Raw genomic sequence first — 22,500 nt, 5'->3', positions numbered from 1 at the left:
AGAGACTTACGTGGTCTTGCTCGTACTCGAGGATGTTGGCGTAGAGAAGTCTCTGTTCTTGCTCCTCGGGGGTTATGAGCCCCGAACCAGCGAACCTCCTGGGAGAAAAACACACACACACACACACACACACACACACACACACACACACACACACACACACACACACGTACACACACACACACACACACGGTTACGGACCTCCGCTACGTTACGCTAAATTGCATCACATTACTCTTCGCTCTGATGCTACTTCTCCTGCCCAGTGTGCGAGCTCTGATGCTAAGCCATCTTCATTTAGCGTTAGCGCTTACCCCAGAGCCGCTCACACAGGTTACAGTTTTATCCGTTCATACAGCTGAGAATCGAACCGGCGACCTCCCGGTTACGAGCCCCTACTCATTACATTACATTATTAGCATTTAGCATTAGCTCTTATCCAGAGCCGCTTACACAGGTTACAGTTTTACCCGTTTACACAGCTGGATATTTACTGAGGCCGCTCTGGGGTTAAGAACCTCACCCCCGAGGGGGTACAGCAGCAGCGCCCCCGGCGGGGAATCGACCCGGCGACCTTCCGGTTACAAGTAGCGCTAGCAGCGGGACGGGTACCTGTTAGCCTCTTCCTGTAACCTCAGTCTTCGTTCCTCCATCTTGCGGTGCAGCTGGGGGCGCGCTCAGGAAACGTCTCTCTCTCTCTCTCTCTCTCTCTCTCTCTCTCTCCCTCTCCGAGAAAACCTGCCCCGCCCCTGTCTGAGGGACGCGACCCAATCACCGCCTGTAACCCCGAATACCTCCCCCGCCCCCCCCCGGCCCAAAATACAACCCCCTATCCGCTAATCTTCACCCGCATTGCTAAATAACCCCCTCGCTAACCCCAAATGCCTCCCTCCGTCTTCAAATACTCCCACCTCCACCCTCCCAGCAATGTCCCTGAACCCTGACCCCTAACCGGCTAATCGCTAACCGCTAACCTCCAACCTCTGACCCCAACTGCTAATCGTTAACCCACAACCTCTATCGCTATCCTTTAACCCCTGACCCTAACCGCTAACCGCTTACCCCTACCCCCAATCCTCTCCCTCCACTCCAAAACACAGGTTACCGTACATTACATTATTAGCGTTTAGCCCCTGCTCATTACATTACATTACATTATTAGCCTTTAGCCCCTGCTCATTACATTACATTACATTATTAGCGTTTAGCCCCTGCTCATTATATTACATTATATTATTAGCATTTAGCCCCTGCTCATTACATTACATTATTAGCCTTTAGCCCCTGCTCATTACATTACATTACATTATTAGCGTTTAGCCCCTGCTCATTACATTACATTACATTATTAGCGTTTAGCCCCTGCTCATTACATTACATTACATTATTAGCATTTAGCCCCTGCCCTGTTGCTACATACGCCTACAGAAATTGATCTCCCGGATCAATGTGTTTTCCATCCTGTCGCCGGGACTCGAGACCCGGTACAAAGTTTGACGCGCTTAGCTTAGCGACGCGGGTTATCTGCTCTGCCCTGTGTCGTCACACACACACACACACACACTCACACACACGAAAGGATACGGCGTCCTGGCGAGCTTTGGCGATGATCAGGTTCTCCATCATCTGCCTCTGGAGGGAGAGGGTCTGGGGGGGGGGAAAAAACAGTGCGGAAAATACGTTAGCGGGTTAGCAGGTTAGCGGGAGGCTGTTAGCGGTTAGCGGGGTGGGGGAGTGTGCGGGGCGTTTCTGACGGGGCCTTCGTGGGGAAAAACAAACCCGTCCGTCCATTAGCTTAGCTTTTAGCTTAAAAGCGCGGAGAAACGCGGGGGGCTTGTGAGAAAAGCTACCGGTGGGGTCTTTCGGTGCAGTTTAAGTGGGTTTTTATCGCGTTTAATGGGGGTTTAGCTGCAGTTAACGTGGGTTTTTATCGCGTTTAATGGGGGTTTAGCTGCAGTTAACGTGGGTTTTTATCGCGTTTAATGGGGGTTTAGCTGCAGTTAATGTGGGTTTTTATAGCATTTAAAGGGGTTTTAATGGCAGTTTAAGTGGGTTTTTATCGCGTTTAATGGGGGTTTAGCTGCAGTTAATGTGGGTTTTTATAGCATTTAAAGGGGTTTTAATGGCAGCTAACGGGGGTTTTTGTGTTTAAAGGGGTTTTAATGGCAGTTTAATATGGGTTTTTACTGCGTTTAATGGGGGTTTAGCTGCATTTAATGTGGGTTTTTATAGCATTTAAAGGGGGTTTAGCTGCAGTTAATGTGGGTTTTTATAGCATTTAAAGGGGTTTTAATGGCAGCTAACGGGGGTTTTTGTGTTTAAAGGGGTTTTAATGGCAGTTTAATATGGGTTTTTATTGCATTTAAAGGGGGTTTAGCTGCAGTTAATGTGGGTTTTTATAGCATTTAAAGGGGTTTTAATGGCAGTTTAAGTGGGTTTTTATTGCATTTAAAGGGGGTTTAGCTGCAGTTAATGTGGGTTTTTATAGCATTTAAAGGGGTTTTAATGGCAGCTAACGGGGGTTTTTGTGTTTAAAGGGGTTTTAATGGCAGTTTAATATGGATTTTTATCGCGTTTAATGGGGGTTTAGCTGCAGTTAATGTGGGTTTTTATAGCATTTAAAGGGGTTTTAATGGCAGCTAACGGGGTTTTTGTGTTTAAAGGGGTTTTAATTGCAGTTAATGGGGGTTTTTATTGCGTTTTATGGGGGTTTTTATGGTGTTTAATGGGGGTTTACCTGCAGTTAATGGGGGGGGGGGGGGTTTTATTGCGTTTAAAGGGGGTTTATTGCGTTAAAAGGGGGTTTATTGCAGTTAATGTGGGTTTTTATTGCGTTTAAAGGGGGTTTATTGCAGTTAATGTGGGTTTTTATTGCGTTTAAAGGGGGTTTATTGCAGTTAACGTGGGTTTTTATTGCGCTTAAAGGGGGTTTATTGCAGTTAATGTGGGTTTTTATTGCGTTTTATGGGGGTTTTAATTGTGTTTTAGGGGGGTTTTAATTGCAGTTAATGGGGGGGGGGGGGTTTATTGTGTTTAAAGGGGTTTTAATTGCAGTTAATGGGGGTTTTTATTGCGCTTAAAGGGGGTTTTACTGCAGTTAATGGAGGTTTTCATTGCATTTTAAGGGGGTTTAATTGTAATTAATGGAGGGTTTACTTGCAATTAATGGGGGGGGGGGTGTTGTATTTTATGGGGGTTTAGCTGCAATAAAACCCCCCTTTAAACACAATAAAAACCCGCATTAACTCCAATTAAAACCTCTTTAAATGCAATAAAACCCCCCTTTAAACGCAAGAAAAACCCGCATTAACTGCATTTAAAGAGGTTTTAATTGGAGTTAAGGCGGGTTTTTATTGTGTTTTTAAGGGGGTTTTTAATTGTTTAAAGGGAGTTTTAACTGCAGTTAATGGGGGGGGGGGGGGTTGTTGTATTTTACGGGGGTTTCGTTGCAGTTAATTGCGGGTTTTTATTGCGTTTGATGGAGGTTTTTATTGCATTTAAAGGGGGTTTTATTGCATTTAAAGGGGGTTTTATTGCATTTTTAGGGAGGATTTTAATTGTGTTTAAAGGGAGCTTTAACTGCAGTTAACGTGGAGTTTCATTGCATTTAAAGGGGGTTTAACTGCAGTTAATGCGGGTTTTTACTGCGTTTTAAGGGGGTTTAATCGCACTTAATGCGGGTTTTTACAGCGTTTTATGGGGGTTTAATCGCACTTAATGCGGGTTTTTACAGCGTTTTATGGGGGTTTAATTGCACTTAATGCGGGTTTTTACAGCGTTTTATGGGGGTTTAATCGCACTTAATGTGGGTTTTTACAGCGTTTTATGGGGGTTTTAATCGCACTTAATGCGGGTTTTTACAGCGTTTTATGGGGGTTTAATCGCACTTAATGCGGGTTTTTATACCGTTTTATGGGGGTTTAATCGCACTTAATGCGGGTTTTTATCGCGTTTTATGGGGGTTTAATCGCACCTAATGCGGGTTTTTACAGCGTTTTATGGGGGTTTAATTGCACTTAATGCGGGTTTTTACAGCGTTTTATGGGGTTTAATCGCACTTAATGCGGGTTTTTGCAGCGTTTTATGGGGGTTTAATCGCACTTAATGCGGGTTTTTACAGCGTTTTATGGGGGTTTAATCGCACTTAATGCGGGTTTTTATAGCGTTTTAAGGGGGTTTAATCGCACTTAATGCGGGTTTTTACAGCGTTTTAAGGGGTTTTAATCGCACTTAATGCGGGTTTTTACAGCGTTTTAAGGGGTTTTAATCGCACTTAATGCGGGTTTTTACAGCGTTTTAAGGGGGTTTAATCGCACTTAATGCGGGTTTTTGCAGCGTTTTATGGGGGTTTAATCGCACTTAATGCGGGTTTTTACCGCGTTTTATGGGGGTTTAATCGCACTTAATGCGGGTTTTTATAGCGTTTTATGGGGTTTAATCGCACTTAATGCGGGTTTTTATAGCGTTTTATGGGGGTTTAATCGCACTTAATGCGGGTTTTTATAGCGTTTTATGGGGTTTAATCGCACTTAATGCGGGTTTTTACAGCGTTTTAAGGGGGTTTAATCGCACTTAATGCGGGTTTTTACTGCGTTTTAAGGGGGTTTAATTGCACTTAATGCGGGTTTTTACTGCGTTTTAAGGGGGTTTAATCGCACTTAATGCGGGTTTTTACAGCGTTTTATGGGGGTTTAATCGCACTTAATGCGGGTTTTTACAGCGTTTTATGGGGGTTTAATTGCACTTAATGCGGGTTTTTACAGCGTTTTATGGGGGTTTAATCGCACTTAATGTGGGTTTTTACAGCGTTTTATGGGGGTTTTAATCGCACTTAATGCGGGTTTTTACAGCGTTTTATGGGGGTTTAATCGCACTTAATGCGGGTTTTTATACCGTTTTATGGGGGTTTAATCGCACTTAATGCGGGTTTTTTATCGCGTTTTTATTGGGGTTTAATCGCACCTAATGCGGGTTTTTACAGCGTTTTATGGGGGTTTAATTGCACTTAATGCGGGTTTTTACAGCGTTTTATGGGGTTTAATCGCACTTAATGCGGGTTTTTGCAGCGTTTTATGGGGGTTTAATCGCACTTAATGCGGGTTTTTACAGCGTTTTATGGGGGTTTAATCGCACTTAATGCGGGTTTTTATAGCGTTTTAAGGGGGTTTAATCGCACTTAATGCGGGTTTTTACAGCGTTTTAAGGGGTTTTAATCGCACTTAATGCGGGTTTTTACAGCGTTTTAAGGGGTTTTAATCGCACTTAATGCGGGTTTTTACAGCGTTTTAAGGGGGTTTAATCGCACTTAATGCGGGTTTTTGCAGCGTTTTATGGGGGTTTAATCGCACTTAATGCGGGTTTTTACAGCGTTTTATGGGGGTTTAATTGCACTTAATGCGGGTTTTTATCGCGTTTTATGGGGGTTTAATCGCACTTAATGCGGGTTTTTACAGCGTTTTATGGGGGTTTAATCGCACTTAATGCGGGTTTTTATCGCGTTTTATGGGGGTTTAATCGCACTTAATGCGGGTTTTTACAGCGTTTTATGGGGGTTTAATCGCACTTAATGCGGGTTTTTATCGCGTTTTATGGGGGTTTAATCGCACTTAATGCGGGTTTTTACTGCGTTTTATGGGGGTTTTAATGGCACTTAATGCGGGTTTTTACAGCGTTTTAAGGGGGTTTAATCGCACTTAATGCGGGTTTTTATACCGTTTTATGGGGGTTTAATCGCACTTAATGCGGGTTTTTACAGCGTTTTATGGGGGTTTAATCGCACTTAATGCGGGTTTTTACAGCGTTTTATGGGGTTTTAATCGCACTTAATGCGGGTTTTTACAGCGTTTTATGGGGGTTTAATTGTCTAGTTGCGAATAATGCTAATAGCTAATAATATCACATGATAAATGATAAAAAGTCGCTGCATCGCAGCTGTAACGCGAAATAAAAAGGGGTAAATGCGAGCGGACGGATTGGGGGTTAGCATTTTCTGCTAACTTTGGCGTCCGCAGAGTTGTGCTAAAGTGCCGAAGTTATATAGAAGGATATAGCGTTAGCCAAACGCTCGCCTGACAAAATATTATGTTTTATTAATATCCACGTTGTATCTTTAATACAAACTACACACGCGTGGATTATGACAGATAGCAGACTGCGATAGCATAGATAGCAGATAGCATTTTTTGTTGCCATCTGTGGAGTTTTGCTAAAGTTTGCACACAGAACGTTAGCCAAACACTCGTCTGAGCAAAATATATATACATAATAATGATAATAAAATATATTATATCGTTAATACAAACTACAAACGCGTGGATGCTAACAAGTGGCGGAGTTAGCGATTTGTGCTAACTTTGTCAGCTGTGCTAAAGTTTGCGTATAAGCTACAGCGCTGGCCAAACACTCGCCTGACGTTAAAATAACATAATAATAAAATATATTACATATTTAATACAAACTACAAACGCGTGGATGCTAACAGGCGGCGGAGTTAGCGATTTGTGCTAACTTTGTCAGCTGTGAGTTTGTCAGTTGTGCTAAAGTTTGCATGTTAGCTACAGCGCTGGCCAAACACTCGTCTGAGCAAAATATATATACATAATAATAATAAAATATATTATATATTTAATACAAACTACAAACGCGTGGATGCTAACAGATGGCGGAGTTAGCGATTTTTGCTAACTTTGTCAGCTGTGCTAAAGTTTGCGTGTTAGCTACAGCGCTGGCCAAACACTCGTCTGAGCAAAATAACATCATAATAATAATAAGATATATTATATCTTTAATACAAACTACCAACGCGTGGATGCTAACAGATGGCGGAGTTAGCGATTTGTGCTAACTTTGTCAGCTGTGCTAAAGTTTGCGTATAAGCTACAGCGCTGGCCAAACACTCGCCTGACGTTAACATAACATAATAACAATAAAATATATATTTAATACAAACTACAAACGCGTGGATGCTAACAGATGGCGGAGTTAGCGATTTGTGCTAACTTTGTCAGCTGTGCTAAAGTTTGCATGTTAGCTACAGCGCTGGCCAAACACTCGCCTGACGCTAACATAACATAATAACAGTAAAATATATCTTTAATATAAACTACAAACGCGTGGATGCTAACAGATGGTGGAGTTAGCGATTTGTGCTAACTTTGTCAGCTGTGAGTTTGTCAGCTGTGCTAAAGTTAGCGTATAAGCTACAGCGTTAGCCAAACACTCGCCTGACGCTAACATAACACAATAACAATAAAACATATCACATATTTAATAAAAACTACAAACGCGTGGACGCTAACAGCCGGCAGAGTTAGCAGTTTTGGCTAATTTTGTCAGCTGTGAGTTTGTCAATTGTGCTAAAGTTTGCGTGTTAGCTACAGCGCTGGCCAAACACTCGCCTGAGCAAAATAACATCATAATAATAATAAAACATATCATATATTTAATAAAAACTACAAACGCGTGGATGCTAACAAGTGGCGGAGTTAGCGATTCGTGCTAACTTTGTCAGCTGTGAGTTTGTCAGCTGTGCTAAAGTTTGCTTATAAGCTACAGCGTTAGCCAAACACTCGCCTGACGCTAACATAACACAATAACAATAAAACATATCACATATTTAATAAAAACTACAAACGCGTGGACGCTAACAGATGGCGGAGTTAGGGATTTTTGCTAACTTTGTCAGCTGTGCTAAAGTTTGCGTATTAGCTACAGCGCTGGCCAAACACTCGCCTGACGCTAACATAACATAATAACAGTAAAATATATCTTTAATATAAACTACAAACGCGTGGATGCTAACAGATGGTGGAGTTAGCGATTTGTGCTAACTTTGTCAGCTGTGAGTTTGTCAGCTGTGCTAAAGTTTGCGTATAAGCTACAGCGTTAGCCAAACACTCGCCTGACGCTAACATAACACAATAACAATAAAACATATCATATATTTAATAAAAACTACAAACGCGTGGACGCTAACAGCCGGCAGAGTTAGCAGTTTTGGCTAATTTATCCCCCGCGTAGTCGAGCTAAAGCGCTCAAACTTCGCCCAAAACACGCCGAGCTCCGAATATAACGCGTGGAAAACGTATCAGAGCTTTAATATCACCCATAAACGCATTAATATTTGATTATTATCGCGGGAAATTATGGTGATATTAATAAAAATATATGACGTAGGCTCGGTACAAACGATAGAGACGCTAATTGGTAGCGGAATTAGCGATTTTTGCGGGGGGTTTTGGGTAGTTTTTCTGCGCGGATTGGGTTGCTTTTATGGTGTATTGTTCATATTTATGATATTATTAATAACTAATAAGTTAATAACTGGTTATTAAGGGGGGATGGACGGATTGTCTACCTTTAAAAACGCCTTGAGCTTCTTCCAGTAGACGCGCAAATCCCTCGGCGTCTCGGAGCGTCTGCGGGGCATTTTTCTCTCTTTCTCCATCTGTTCTTTTTTTTTGATTTGTCTTTCTTTCTTTTTTTATGCTCTCTCTTTCTTTCTCTCTCTCTCTTTCTCTCTGGGGGGGGGGGGGGCCCACGAAAAACGGGGTGAAAATGGAGGTGGAAAGGTGGAGGGGGGAAAAACGCCCGACACGGGGGGAAAGAAAAGAGAAAAAGACGAGAAGAAAAGGAAGGGATGGGAAGCTCTCTCTCTCTACCTGGGGAGGTGTGTGTGTGTGTGTGTGTGTGTGTGTGTGTCGCGGCGTCGGCGCGTCAGAGAAAGGGGGCGGTGTTTCTGGGTTGGTTTTAAAAAAAGGGGGGAGGGGTTTAGAGGGGTGGGAGGGGCTAAGCGCGCACACGCACACGCACACACACACACACACACATATATACACACTAACTAACAAACACACAAACAGTAACTAACAGAAACACACACACACACACACTAAAACACACACACTCACTCACACACACACACACACACACACACATATATACACACTAACTAACAAACACACAAACAGTAACTAACAGAAACACACACACACACACACACACTAAAAACACACACACTCACTCACACACACACACACACACACATACACACTAACTAACAAGCACACAGTAACTAACAGAAACACACACACAAACACTAAAAACACACACTCACACACAGACAGACAACACACACACACACACACACACACATACACACACTAAAAACACACACCCACACACAGACAAACACACACACACACTCTATACACACACACACACTCACCAGCGAGGTCTTCTGGGTAGCCTGGCCGGGCGGTAGCCGGGCGAGGCGGGCCTCGTAGGTCGCCTTAAGCTTCTGGTTCAGCCGGGACGCTTCCTCGATCGGGGTCAGCTCCCTGCCACGCACACGCACACACACACACACACACACACACACATTATTAGCCTTTAGCCCCTGCTCATTACATTACATTATTAGCGTTTAGCCCCTGCTCCTTATATTACATTACATTATTAGCCTTTAGCCCCTGCTCATTACTTTACATTATTAGCATGTTGCATCATGGGAAATGTAGTCCCGTTACATTACATTACAGTTTTAGCGTTTAGCCTCTACTCATTACATTACATTACATTATTAGCGTTTAGCCCCTGCTCATTACATTACATTACATTATTAGCCTTTAGCCTCTGCTCATTACATTACATTACATTATTAGCCTTTAGCCTCTGCTCATTATATTACATTACATTATTAGCGTTTATCGTTAGCTCTTATCCAGAGCCGCTTGCACAGGTTACAGTTTTATCCGTTTATACAGCTGGATGTTTACTGAGGCCGTTCTGGGGTTAAGAACCTCATCCCAGCGGGGAATCGAGCCAGCAACCTTATGGTTATGACCCCCTGCTCCTTACCTGGTTTCACAGCTGCTGTCGTACCACACACAATCACACACACACTCAATCATAGGGAGTAGGGGCTAAACGCTAATAATGTAATGTAATGTAATGAGCAGGGGCTAAAGGCTAATAATGTAATGTAATGAGCAGGGGCTAAAGGCTAATAATGTAATGTAATGAGCAGGGGCTAAAGGCTAATAATGTAATGTAATGTAATGAGCAGGGGCTAAACGCTAATAATGTAATGTAATGAGCAGGGGCTAAAGGCTAATAATGTAATGTAATATAATGAGCAGGGGCTAAACGCTAATAATGTAATGTAATGAGCAGGGGCTAAAGGCTAATAATGTAATGTAATGTAATGTAATATAATATAACGAGATGTGACTCCTGCCAGCTGCACGCGCAGAATACTCTTCCCTGATTGGTCCAAACCCGCCTGGTGACGCCTCTGGGCCAATCAGGGACGTCCCTGTGCGCGGTTTGCGCGGAAACGGGTCGGGGTTTTGTTCGGTTCTCGGACTCACTTCTTGGCGTCGAAAGACTCGGCCTCCTGGAGCTTGTGGAAGATCTCCGGCGGGAGGAAAGGGGCCGCGAACCCGTCCCCGACCGGGCTGCCGTCGGAGAGGACCCGCCGGTGCCCCGGCGCCGGGTGGGGGGAGGCTTTTCGGGGGGACGCTGCCTCTGCGAAAGAGAGAGGAGTCACAAAAGGAGTCAACCAGAAGGCTGCTGGTTCGATTCCAGCTGTGTGAACGGATAAAACTGTGACCTGTGTAAGCGGCTCTGGGTAAGAGCTAACGCTAAACGCTAATAATGTAATGTAATGTAATGAGCAGGGGCTAAATGCTAATAATGTAATGTAATGTAATGAGCAGGGGCTAAATGCTAATAATGTAATGTAATGTAATGAGCAGGGGCTAAACGCTAATAATGTAATGTAATGCAATGAGCAGGGGCTAAACGCTAATAATGTAATGTAATGCAATGAGCAGGGGCTAAACGCTAATAATGTAATGTAATGTAATGAGCAGGGGCTAAACGCTAATAATGTAATGTAATGAGCAGGGGCTAAACGCTAATAATGTAATGTAATGTAATGAGCAGGGGCTAAACGCTAATAATGTAATGAGCAGGGGCTAAAGGCTAATAATGTAATGTAATGTAATGAGCAGGGGCTAAACGCTAATAATGTAATGTAATGTAATGAGCAGGGGCTAAATGCTAATAATGTAATGAGCAGGGGCTAAACACTAATAATGTAATGAGCGGGGGCTAAACGCTAATAATTTAATGAGCAGGGGCTAAACGCTAATAATGTAATGAGCAGGGGCTAAACGCTAATAATGTAGTGTGCGTTCAATAGGGAAGAAGCGTATCGTAGCGGTAAGGAGCCGGGGCTCGTAACCAGAAGGTCGCGGGTTCACCGCCCCCCCCCCCCCTCCAATCATACCCCTTTTGGGCGCGTCGGCGTTGGGGGCGGGGAGGGAGGCGGGGCCAGACGAGGAAGTGACGTCGCTCCTCCGCCCGGCGTAGGATTTGACCCGATCGAGGCACTGCTCGGCCAATCGCAGCATCCGCTCGACCTCCGCCGTCGCCATCTCTCCGTCCGCTGGGAGAGAGAGAGAGGGAGAGAGGGAGAGAGAGAGAGAGAGAGAGAGAGAGAGAGAGAGAGAGGGAGAGAGAGGGAGAGAGAGCGTGAAGAATAAACGCAGGATAAATTTAACGTGAACGTCATGTCGTCTAAGGGGGGAGAGAGAGCGAGGGATGGGGGGGAAAGAGAAAGTGAAAGAGAGAAGAGAGGGAGGGAGGGGTGAGGAAGGGAGATAGAGGAAGCGAGGGATGGGGGAAAGGAAAGCGGAAGAAAGGAACGAGGAGGGGAGAGGGGGAGGGAGAGAGAAAGAAAGAGAGAGAATAAAGAATAAATGCAGGATGAATGTAACGTGAGAGGGAGAAAGCGAGGGATGGGGGACAGAAGGCGGAAGAAAGAAGGAGGGAGGGAGAGGGGGAGGGAGAGGGACGGAGGAAACGAGGGACGGGGGAAAGGAAAGTGAAAGAAAGAAAAGAGGAAGGGATGAGGGAGGGAGAGAAGGAAAGAAAGATTATACGCCGATTAGATGTACTGTAAATGTAGTGTAATGTAAGAACAGGGAGAAGAGGAAGAAAGCGAGGGATGGGGGGAACGGAAAGTAGAAGAGAGGAACGAGGAAGGGAGAGGGTGAGGAAGAGAGGAAGACAGAGAGAGAGGAGAGAGAGAGAGAGTGGTAGAGAGAAAGACAGAGAGAGTGGGCAAAGGAAGAGGAGAGAAAGAGAGAGAGAGGGAGAGACAGAGAAGAGGAGAGAAAGAGTTAGAGAGAAAGAGAGAAGACAGGAAGAGGAGAGAAAGAGAGAGAGAGACGGAAGGAAAGAGAGAAAGAAGGAGAGATGAGAGACGGAAAAAGAGAGAGAGGAGAGAAAGACAGAGAGAGAGGGAGAGAGAGAGAGAGAGAGAGGGGGGGGAAGAGAGGGAGAGGGAGAGACGAGAGAGACAGAGGAAAAGGATAAACGGAGAAAAGAGGTAACGTGAGAAGGAGAGGGCTGGGGATGGGGGGAACGTGGAGTGAAAGAATAGAAGAGGAAGGGGAGGGGGTGAGGAAGAGAGATAGAGAGGAAAGCGGGAGATGAAAGAGAGGGAGAGCGACGGACACAGTCTTTCTTACGCGACGCAATCAATCAATCAATCAATCAACTGTGAGTCCGGCGTCCTTGAACCAATCAGGTTAGGGGATTGATAAGGATAAGGAGCAGGGGCTAAAGGCTAATAATATAATGTAATGTAATGAGCAGGGGCTAAAGGCTAATAATATAATGTAATGTAATGAGCAGGGGCTAAAGGCTAATAATATAATGTAATGTAATGAGCAGGGGCTAAATGCTAATAATATAATGTAATGTAATGAGCAGGGGCTAAACGCTAATAATGTAATGTAATGTAACGGGACTACATTTCCCATGATGCTAAATGCCAATAATGTAATGTAATGAGCAGGGGCTAAAGGCTAATAATGTAATGTAATATAATGAGCAGGGGCTAAAGGCTAATAATGTAATGTAATATAATGAGCAGGGGCTAAAGGCTAATAATGTAATGTAATGTAATGAGCAGGGGCTAAAGGCTAATAATGTAATGTAATATAATGAGCAGGGGCTAAATGCTAACAATGCAATGTCACAAGTTAACTTGTGTTCGGGCTTGAATGGTGTTGTGCTCATACTTGCTGGTTTGAGAGAGAGAGAGAGAGCGAGAACAGGAAAGAAAGAGAAAGAGAGAGAGAGAAAGTAGAGAGAAAGAGAGGGGGAGAGAAAAAGAGAAAGAAGAAAGAAAGAACGAGAGGGAAAGAAGGGGAAAGAGAAACTGAAAAAGAGAGAAAGAGAACAAGAAAGAACGAAAGAGAAAGGCAGAGTGAGAGAATGGGAAAGAGAACGAAAGCCAGGGGGAGAGAGAGACAGAAAGGAGAAAGAAAGAGAGAGGGGCGGAGAAAAAGAGAAGAACGAGAGAGAGAGAGAAAGAAAGAAAGAGAGAAAAAAGAGAGAAAAACTTAAACTTAAAAGGAGAGAACAAGAAGCAAAGAAAGCGAGAAAGACGGAAAGAGTGAGAATGGGAAAGAGAGAGAAAGAGCAATAAAGAGAGAATGAGAGAGAGAGAGAGAGAGAGAGAGAAAGAGAGACAGACAGAAAGAAGCAGCAACAGAACAAAATGACAGAGAGAAAGAGAGAAATAAAAACGGAGAGAAAGAGATAGAGAGAGAGAGACTGTTGTTGTCTAGCTGTCAGGCTGTCTTAGCTTCAGGTTAGCGCAAAGCTAACTCGGTGTAGCGCTTGACCGGTGTGCTCACACTCGCTGGTGTGAGAGAGAAAGAGAGAGAGATGACAGGAAAGAAAGAGAGGGGGGTGAGAAAGGAGAAAGAAGAGAGAGAGAGAACAAGAGAGAGAAAGGAGAAAGAAAAAGAAAAGCAGGAAAAGAAAGAAAGAAAGAGAGAAGAAGAAAGAAGAAAGAAAAGCAGGGAAAGAGAGAGAGAACAAGAAATAAAGAGGGAAAGACGAAGAGTGAGAATGGGGAAGAAAGAGAAGGGAAGATGGAGGGAAAAAGAAATGGAACAGGAGAAAAATAAAGCGGAGAGAAAGAGAGAAAGAGAGACAGACAGTTGTTGTGATGTTTAGCTGTCAGTGGCTGTCTACTTTCAGATTAGCACAACGCTAACTCATGGTAGCGTATGCACTCGGCTTCCCTTAGCTTTCTAGGCTGTCTACTTTCAGATTAGCACAACGCTAACTCATGGTAGTGTATGTACTTGGCTTCCCTTAGCTTTCTAGGCTGTCTAGTTTCAGGTTAGCACAAAGCTAACTCATGACAGCAGATGAGTTTGACCTCCCTTAGCTTTCTAGGCTGTCTACTTTCAGATTAGCACAACGCTAACTCATGGTAGTGTAGGTACTTGGATTCCCTTAGTTCTCTAGGTTGTGTAGATTCAGATTAGCACAAAGCTAACTCATGGTAGTGTATGTACTTGGCTTCCCTTAGCTTTCTAGGCTGTGTACTTTCAGATTAGCACAAAGCTAACTCATGGTAGTGTAGGTACTCGGCTTCCCTTAGCTTTCTAGGCTGTCTACTTTCAGATTAGCACAAAGCTAACTCATGGTAGTGTATGTACTCGGCCTCCCTTAGTTTTCTATGCTGTATACTTTCAGATTAGCACAAAGCTAACCCACAGTAGTGTATGTACTTGGCTTCCCTTAGCTTTCTAGGCTGTCAAGGTTCAGGTTAGCGCAAAGCTAACTCGTGGTAGTGTCTGTACTCATCTTCCCTTAGCTTTCTAGGCTGCCTATCATCAGATTAGCACAAAGCTAACTCATGGTAGTGTCTGTACTCATCTTCCCTTAGCTTTCTCGGCTGCCTGGCTTCAGATTAGCGCAAAGCTAACTCATGTTAGCCCTCGGACGTGATCCTTACGTTTCGACACCGCATCTTCCAGCAGCGTCTGCGAAATGTAGCCGATGCTTCGCAGATATTCGCAATAAGCCTCCTGTAAGGGGGGGGGGGCAAAGAAGTCGTGTTATCAATGGCTAACGGCTAACCTGCTAGCAGCCACGCCGTTGACTTTGTACACATTTACGCATCGCTAGCGGCTAACCTGCTAGCAGCCACGCCGTTGACTTTGTACACATTTACGCATCGCTAGCGGCTAACCTGCTAGCAGCCACGCCGTTGACTTTGTACACATTTACGCATCGCTAGCGGCTAACCTGCTAGCAGCCATGCCATTGACTTCTACACATTTACGCATCGCTAGCGGCTAACCTGCTAGCAGCCACGCCGTTGACTTTGTACACATTTACGCATCGCTAACGGCTAACCTGCTAGCAGCCACGCCGTTGACTTTGTACACATTTACGCATCGCTAGCGGCTAACCTGCTAGCAGCCACGCCGTTGACTTTGTACACATTCACGCATCGCTAATGGCTAACCTGCTAGCAGCTACGCCGTTGACTTCTACACATTTACGCATCGCTAGCGGCTAACCTGCTAGCAGCCACGCCGTTGACTTTGTACACATTTACGCATCGCTAGCGGCTAACCTGCTAGCAGCCACGCCGTTGACTTTGTACACATTTACGCATCGCTAACGGCTAACCTGCTAGCAGCCACGCCGTTGACTTTGTACACATTTACGCATCGCTAGCGGCTAACCTGCTAGCAGCCACGCCGTTGACTTGTACACATTTACGCATCGCTAACGGCTAACCTGCTAACAGCCACGCCATTGACTTCTACACATTTACGCATCGCTAGCGGCTAACCTGCTAGCAGCCACGCCGTTGACTTGAACGCATTTGCGCATCGCTAGCGGCTAACCTGCTAGCAGCCACGCCGTTGACTTGAACGCATTTGCGCATCGCTAACGGCTAACCTGCTAGCAGCTACGCCGTTTACTTGCACACATTTACGCATTGCTAACGGCTAACAGCCTCCTCATTGACTTTGTTAGGCTAACAGGTTTATTCCCCCCCCCCTGTGATTAGCAATTGACTCATTTTGTTTCAAGTGATAACTAACGGACTACGTTGTTAGCCTTTAGCGTTAGCATCCCGTCCGGTTTCATCCGTTTATGTAGCCGGGATCGAACCGGCGACCTGCCGGTTTTGAGCCTCTGCTCATTATAATGCGTTGCATTGTTAGCATTTAGCGTTAGCTCTCCCGCAGAGCCGCTCGAAGCGCTGAAATGATCCTATGATCTGAACGTTACTGTGTAGCGATGATCCACACGGTTATGATGTCGCTGCCGGGGCGGTTAGCGTAGCGTAGCGGCTAAGGCGCAGGGCGGGGCTCGTAACCGGGAGGTGGCCGGTTCGGTTCCCCCGGACGGGCGAAGGCGTTTGAACCCAGAATCGCCCTCAGTAGCACACATACCCAGCAGGCTATAACACTGTAGCCTGTGTAAGCAGCTCTGGGTAAGAGCTAACGCTAAATGCTAATAATGTAATGTAATGTAATGAGTAGGGGCTCGTAACCGGGAGGTCGCCGGTTCGATTCCCCAGCTGTATAAACGGATAAAACCGTAACCCGTGTAAGCGGATCTGGGTAAGAGCTAACGCTAAACGCTAACAGTGCAGGCTAACATAAACAGCACGGGTATGCCACTTAAAAGAGCCGCGCCGTGTTAGATCCTACAACCGTCGGGGGCCAAAGCGACGCTATAAATGACGCGGATACGACTTTTAATATAACACCACCGCGCCAGATGCGATCGATGAGGTTCTGGCGCCGGCCAGCGAGGGCTGACAAGGGGCGCCCTGCGACGCCGTACGATCGCGACCCCCCCCCCCCGTGTGCGGGTTAGCCGTATCATGTTAGCCGTAGCATGTCGTTAAGCCCTACGCGCCCCGCGGGTCGCGACCCCAGCCCCTCTCACCCTGTGCCTCTCCCCGGCTTCGAGCCCCACGGCCGCGTTGGCGAGCTTCATGGCCGCCTGCAGGGGTCGAAGCCCGCCGCCGTCCGCCATCGCTGTTGTTATCGTTGTTCTTCCTGACGCCGTACGTCGCCCCCCTCGACGTCATTACGTCATCAGGTGACGTCACGACGCACGGCGACGCTCCTCCGTATCCGTAAGCGCCGCTTTATGAAACGGAATCCCTTCTGGATCAAAACCCAGACGCTGGGATTCGACCTATATACACTTAATAACACATTTAATACATTCAATAATCTGATATATTTAGCACACTTAGCATATAATAACATATTTAATGTGTTTAATTAAATTTAAAAATGTTTAATACCTTAATATACTTCATATATAATATCTGCTAAATAAATAAATGTAAATGTAAATGTAAATATAATAAATATATATAATGTATAATATATAATATAATATATATATAATATCTAATGTTTAATACTTTAATATGCTTAATATGTAATAAATATATATAATGTATAATATATAAGATATAATATATATATATAATGTATAATGTTTAATACTTTAATATACTTCATATATAATAAATATATATAATGTATAATATATAAGATATAATATATATATATATATATAATATCTAATGTTTAATACTTTAATATACTTAATATATAGTAAATATATATAATATATAATATATAATATATATATATAATGTATAATGTTTAATACTTTAATATACTTCATATATAGTAAATATATATAATATATAATGTTTAATACTTTAATATACTTAACATATAATAACTATATATAATGTATAATATATAATATATATATAATATAATGTTTAATACTTTAATATACTTCATATATAATAAATATATATAATGTATAATGTATTATATATATATATATATATATATAATGTTTAATACTTTAATATACTTAATATTATATATATATATATAATATAATGTTTAATACTTTAATATACTTAATATTATATATATATATATAATATAATGTTTAATACTTTAATATACTTCATATATAATAACACATTTAATCCTTGTGTTGTTTTAGGGGGTCAAAAGACGAGTTTAACAGCAGAGAAAAGGTTTAAAAATTATTATTATTATTGTTATTATTGTGATTATTATCATTATTGTTATTATTATTATTATTGTTATTATAATTATTATTATTATAGCATGACATTCTATGGCTTTTCCTTATTAAAAAAGCGAAACGTTGCCAAAATATATGCTACTATATATACATATATTATATATGATACTGTTTTGTGTGGTGTTATAATCTTATATTACGATTTTTATAGTTTTATATTTTAATATTTCATATTTTGTAAAAGATGTACGTTGTCAGGGTAGGACAATTGCCTTTGGGTCCTTTTTTCTGTTCACAGGGAATTATAATAAATATTAATAGCAATAATAATAATAATAATAATAATAAGACACATCAGTTAAAGGAAAAAGTTGTTACGTGTGTTTTGTAGTGAAAGAGTGGGGCGGACTGAATGACATATGAATATTAAAATATGAATATTAAATATTATTATTTTATGCCACTTTATTCCACGTTATATATTAAAAGAAGTCAGGAGACATTAATTTTTGTAGTTTTATTTTTATTATTATAGGATAACGAGGTTTACTGTATGGTACAATGAATGTATGGATATAAGGAGATATAAGTCTCTTTATTATGACAGATATTGTCTGATATATATTTATAATACAATAAATAACGTAACAATAATTGTAATATTAATATATGATGTTATAATATCTTATTGTTATTCTTATATCAGTTATTTATTCGATTCGATTGGAGAAACTGCTAATATGAAAATTTCCTTTAAAAAAAAGCTTCTCCTATCAAATATGTTGTTTTAATTTTTAATAAATCTTATGAAAGACTCAATAAAACCTATAATATTTTATGAATTTGATATTATTCCTTCAGTCCCCAGTGATATTACTGAACTGATATGAGGTTATCAAAAGCTAACCAGTCCCTAGAGTCGAGTACACTTATTATATCAATAGCATTGGTTGTTTTGAGTTATTAGTGCATTAATAATCATATTAGGAGCCGTTTCTATAATGATAATATAATAATATAATATTCCCTCAAGGGGGAAGCTTAGTGGAATCGTCGTTTTGCTGATTGGAGCTAAGGCTCAGCTAGCTTAGCTTAGCTACGGAAGCGTTTAGCTAGGCTCGAACGTTACGTCTTGAAATATGAGAAATGAATCTCATATTTTTTATGGAATGTGTGTTTAGCACTTAGCGTTAGCTCTTATCCAGAGCCACTTGTTTATCTATCTATCTATGTAGCTATTTATCTATGCATCTATCTATATGTCTATCTGTCTATCTATCTATCTGTCTGTCTATCCATCCATCTATCTGTCTATATCTATCTATTTGTCCATCTATCTATCTATCTCTTTATCTACCCATCTGTCTATGTATCTATCTATCCATGTATCTATCTATCTATCTGTCTATCTCTCTATCTACCTATCTGTCTATCTATCTATCTATCTATCTATCTATCTATCTATCTGTCTATCCATCCATCTATCTATCTATATGTCTATCTATCTGTCTATCTCTCTATCTATGTATCTATCTATTTATCTATTCGTCTATCTATCTATATATCTATCTGTCTATCTATCTATCTGTCTATCTATCTATCTGTCCATCTATCTATCTATCTATCTATCTATCTATCTATCTCTCTATCTACCTATCTGTCTATGTATCTATCTATCCATGTATCTATCTGTCTATCTCTATCTATCTGTCTGTCTATCTCTCTATCTATCTATCTATCTATCTATGTATCTATCTATCTATCTGTCTATCTCTCTATCTACCTGTCTATCTGTCTATCTATCTATCTATTTATCTATCTGTCTATCTGTCTGTCTCTATCTATTTATCTGTCTCCCTATCTATGTATCTCTCTATATATCTATCTGTCTATCTATCTATCTATCTGTCTATCTATTAATCTGTCTATCTATCTGTCTATCTATCTATCTATCTATCTATATGTCTGTCTGTCTATCTATGTATCTATCTATCTCTCTATCTATCTTTCTATGTATCTATCTATCTCTCTATCTATCTATCTTTCTATGTATCTATCTATCTATCTATCTATCTTTCTATGTATCTATCTATGTATCTATCTATCTATCTATTTATCTATCTGTCTGTCTATCTATCTCTCCATCTATGTATCTATCTAATAAAGAAACGAGTATCCGCGACACACGAAGTCCTGCAGTTCCCCGCCTGTCCTGCGGGCGGCGCTGCGAAACCCGACACCCTCCAAACGCTCCTCGTCTCCCATTGGTCAGTCTCGCTTCTCCTCCTTCTTCTTCGCGGTCGGCGGACCCGACCGTTTTACTTCCGGGTTCGTCTCTCTGTATCTCTATCACCGTTCGCTTTCCCCCCTAAACATGGGAGTTAGCCGCGTTAGCTAGCTAGCCCGCCGGCTCGTCGCCCTGGGAAACGCAATATTCATATTTAATATATATATATGTATATGTGGTTTTATTAAAAGGGCTCAGGGGTAGGGTGTGGGTTCTAGAAATGTTATATTAATATTATTTGTGTTAATTTTTACGAGCCCCGCCGCGCCGCGCTTTTTAAAGTTGGGGTTTTTTTTTGTGGAACTTTTTCTGTTTGGTGTTGTTAGCTTGTTAGCTTGTTAGCTTTGGAGAGGGGAGAGGGGAGAGGGGGGGGGGGGTTTGTCGTGATGCTGGCGGTTGTGTGGTCGTGATCGGGGAAGGAGGAGGGTGTGTGGGGGTTGGTTGGTGGTTGGTGGTGGGGGAGTTGAGCTTGTCCTAGCCTGGGGAGGGAGGGTTGGATTTTTGGGGGGGATTCGATATGAAGAGGGACCGGCGTGGTGGTGGTGGGGGTGGTGGTGGGGGAGGGAGAGGGAGAGCGGCGGCGGTGGTGCTGAGGGTGGGGGTCGCGACCCGGCGGAGGGGGAGACCCGGAGCCGGGCCCCGTAGGAGGAGGAGGAGGGGGAGCGGAGGAGGAGGGGGAGGACGGGGATGCGATCCGAAGCGTGTGGATGGGGGGCGAGAGGGAGATGGAAGAGGAGGAGGAGGAGGAGGGGACGGACCGGGTGGGCGCTTGATCGGAGCCCCCGTCCCCGCCGCCGAGAGCGACGCCAGGCAACCGGGTGAGTGCTTCGGGGTCGCGATCCCTCTTCCCTCCTGCGGTGTCTGATCTCTGATGGAAAAGGCTAAGCGAACGTCAGCTGCAGCTGGTTGATGGGTCGATTCCCCGCTGGGGAGGGGGGTGAGGTTCTTAACCCCAGAACGGCCTCAGTAAACATCCAGCTGTATAAACGGATAAAACCGTAACCTGTGTAAGCGGCTCTGGGTAAGAGCTAATGCTAAATGCTAATAATGTAATGTAATGCAATGAGTAGGGGCTAAAGGCTAATAATGTAATGTAATGTAATGAGTAGAGGCTAAAGGCTAATAATGTAATGTAAAGTAATGAGCAGGGGCTAAACGCTAATAATATAATGTAATGTAATGAGTAGAGGCTAAATGCTAATAATATAATGTAAAGTAATGAGCAGGGGCTAAAGGCTAATAATATAATGTAATGTAATGAGCAGGGGCTAAAGGCTAATAATGTAATGTAATGTAATGAGCAGGGGCTAAAGGCTAATAATGTAATGTAATGTAACGAGTAGGGGCTAAAGGCTAATAATATAATGTAATGTAATGAGCAGGGGCTAAACGCTAATAATGTAATGTAATGTAGCTTTTCTTTCATGGTGGTTTCTGGTTTACTGTGCTTCGCCTGAGAAAAGAGAAGAAGGAGGAGAGAGAAAGAGGTGAATAAAACGGATGAGTGCAAACGCTAAACGCTAAACGTCTCGTTTTTTTTTACCCCCGCCGCCGTGACGGGTTCTAGGCTCCTTCTGCCGCCTCTGCCACGGAAGGTTCTCGCCCCGGCGCCTCCGGCACGCCTTCGGGAAGCCCCGGGCCGGCGAGGAAGAAGAGGAGGAGGAAGAGGAGGAGGACGGAGGAGAGGAGGAGGAGGAGGAGGAGGAGGGGGCGGCGCCGTTCTGCGCCGACTTCCGGCGGCTGCTGGGCGTGGCTCTGAGCCGCGACCCCGCCCTCTCGGCGTACGTCTGCGGCGGGTGCCGCGCGGAGTTCTACAGGTGCCGGCGGGTGCTCCGCGCGTTCCTGCGCCGGGCCAACCTGCCGCCGCCGGCGCAGGCGGGCCGCGACGGGTACGCGTGTGTGTGTGTGTGTGTGTGTGTGTGTGTGTGAGCGTTTATTTATATGTGTGTGTGTGTGAGCGTGTATTTACAGTGTGTGTGTGTGAGCGTGTATTTACAGTGTGTGTGTGTGTGTGTGTGAGCGTGTATTTACAGTATGTGTGAGTGTGTGAGCGTGTATTTACAGTATGTGTGAGAGTGTGTGAGCGTGTATTTACAGTGTGTGTGTGTGTGTGTGTGAGCGTGTATTTACAGTATGTGTGAGTGTGTGAGCGTGTATTTACAGTATGTGTGAGAGTGTGTGAGCGTGTATTTACAGTGTGTGTGTGTGTGTGAGCGTGTATTTACAGTATGTGTGTGTGTGTGAGTATGTGAGCGTGTATTTACAGTATGTGTGTGTGT

The 22,500-nt window shown here is 43.3% G+C and overlaps 3 protein-coding genes across 3 annotated transcripts in view; 1 reads left to right on the top strand and 2 right to left on the bottom strand.

Moving 5' to 3' along the window:
- Positions 1-8,437, bottom strand: part of LOC118782396 (VPS9 domain-containing protein 1-like) — a 16,192-nt gene extending 7,755 nt beyond the window's left edge. Inside the window, exons 1-4 of the mRNA XM_036535729.1 lie at positions 8,357-8,437; positions 1,585-1,647; positions 613-665; positions 11-98 (exon numbers count right to left, since the gene is read on the bottom strand). Coding sequence (XP_036391622.1) covers positions 11-98; positions 613-665; positions 1,585-1,647; positions 8,357-8,428 — 276 coding nt within the window. The 5' untranslated portion in view covers positions 8,429-8,437. The remainder of the gene's footprint in view (positions 1-10; positions 99-612; positions 666-1,584; positions 1,648-8,356) is intronic.
- Positions 8,438-10,366: 1,929 nt separating this feature from the next.
- LOC118782217 (VPS9 domain-containing protein 1-like) lies at positions 10,367-16,887 on the bottom strand. Its single transcript, XM_036535519.1, has 4 exons — positions 16,792-16,887; positions 14,831-14,903; positions 11,294-11,452; positions 10,367-10,527 (listed from the first exon to the last, which is right to left on the bottom strand). Exons 1-4 carry the CDS (start codon positions 16,879-16,881, stop codon positions 10,367-10,369), a joined length of 483 nt encoding a protein of 160 aa, XP_036391412.1. The 5' UTR covers positions 16,882-16,887.
- A 3,851-nt stretch (positions 16,888-20,738) lies between these two features.
- The window catches only part of znf276 (zinc finger protein 276), a 17,073-nt gene continuing 15,311 nt past the window's right edge, over positions 20,739-22,500 (top strand). Inside the window, exons 1-2 of the mRNA XM_036535518.1 lie at positions 20,739-21,039; positions 21,789-22,110. Coding sequence (XP_036391411.1) covers positions 20,739-21,039; positions 21,789-22,110 — 623 coding nt within the window. The remainder of the gene's footprint in view (positions 21,040-21,788; positions 22,111-22,500) is intronic.

The sequence above is a fragment of the Megalops cyprinoides genome, chromosome 8, assembly GCF_013368585.1.
Source record: "Megalops cyprinoides isolate fMegCyp1 chromosome 8, fMegCyp1.pri, whole genome shotgun sequence".
Classification (NCBI taxonomy): Eukaryota; Metazoa; Chordata; class Actinopteri; order Elopiformes; family Megalopidae; genus Megalops; species Megalops cyprinoides.
The sequence above is the reverse complement of the archived record's forward strand: the minus strand, read 5'-3'. Positions and strand labels throughout refer to the sequence as shown.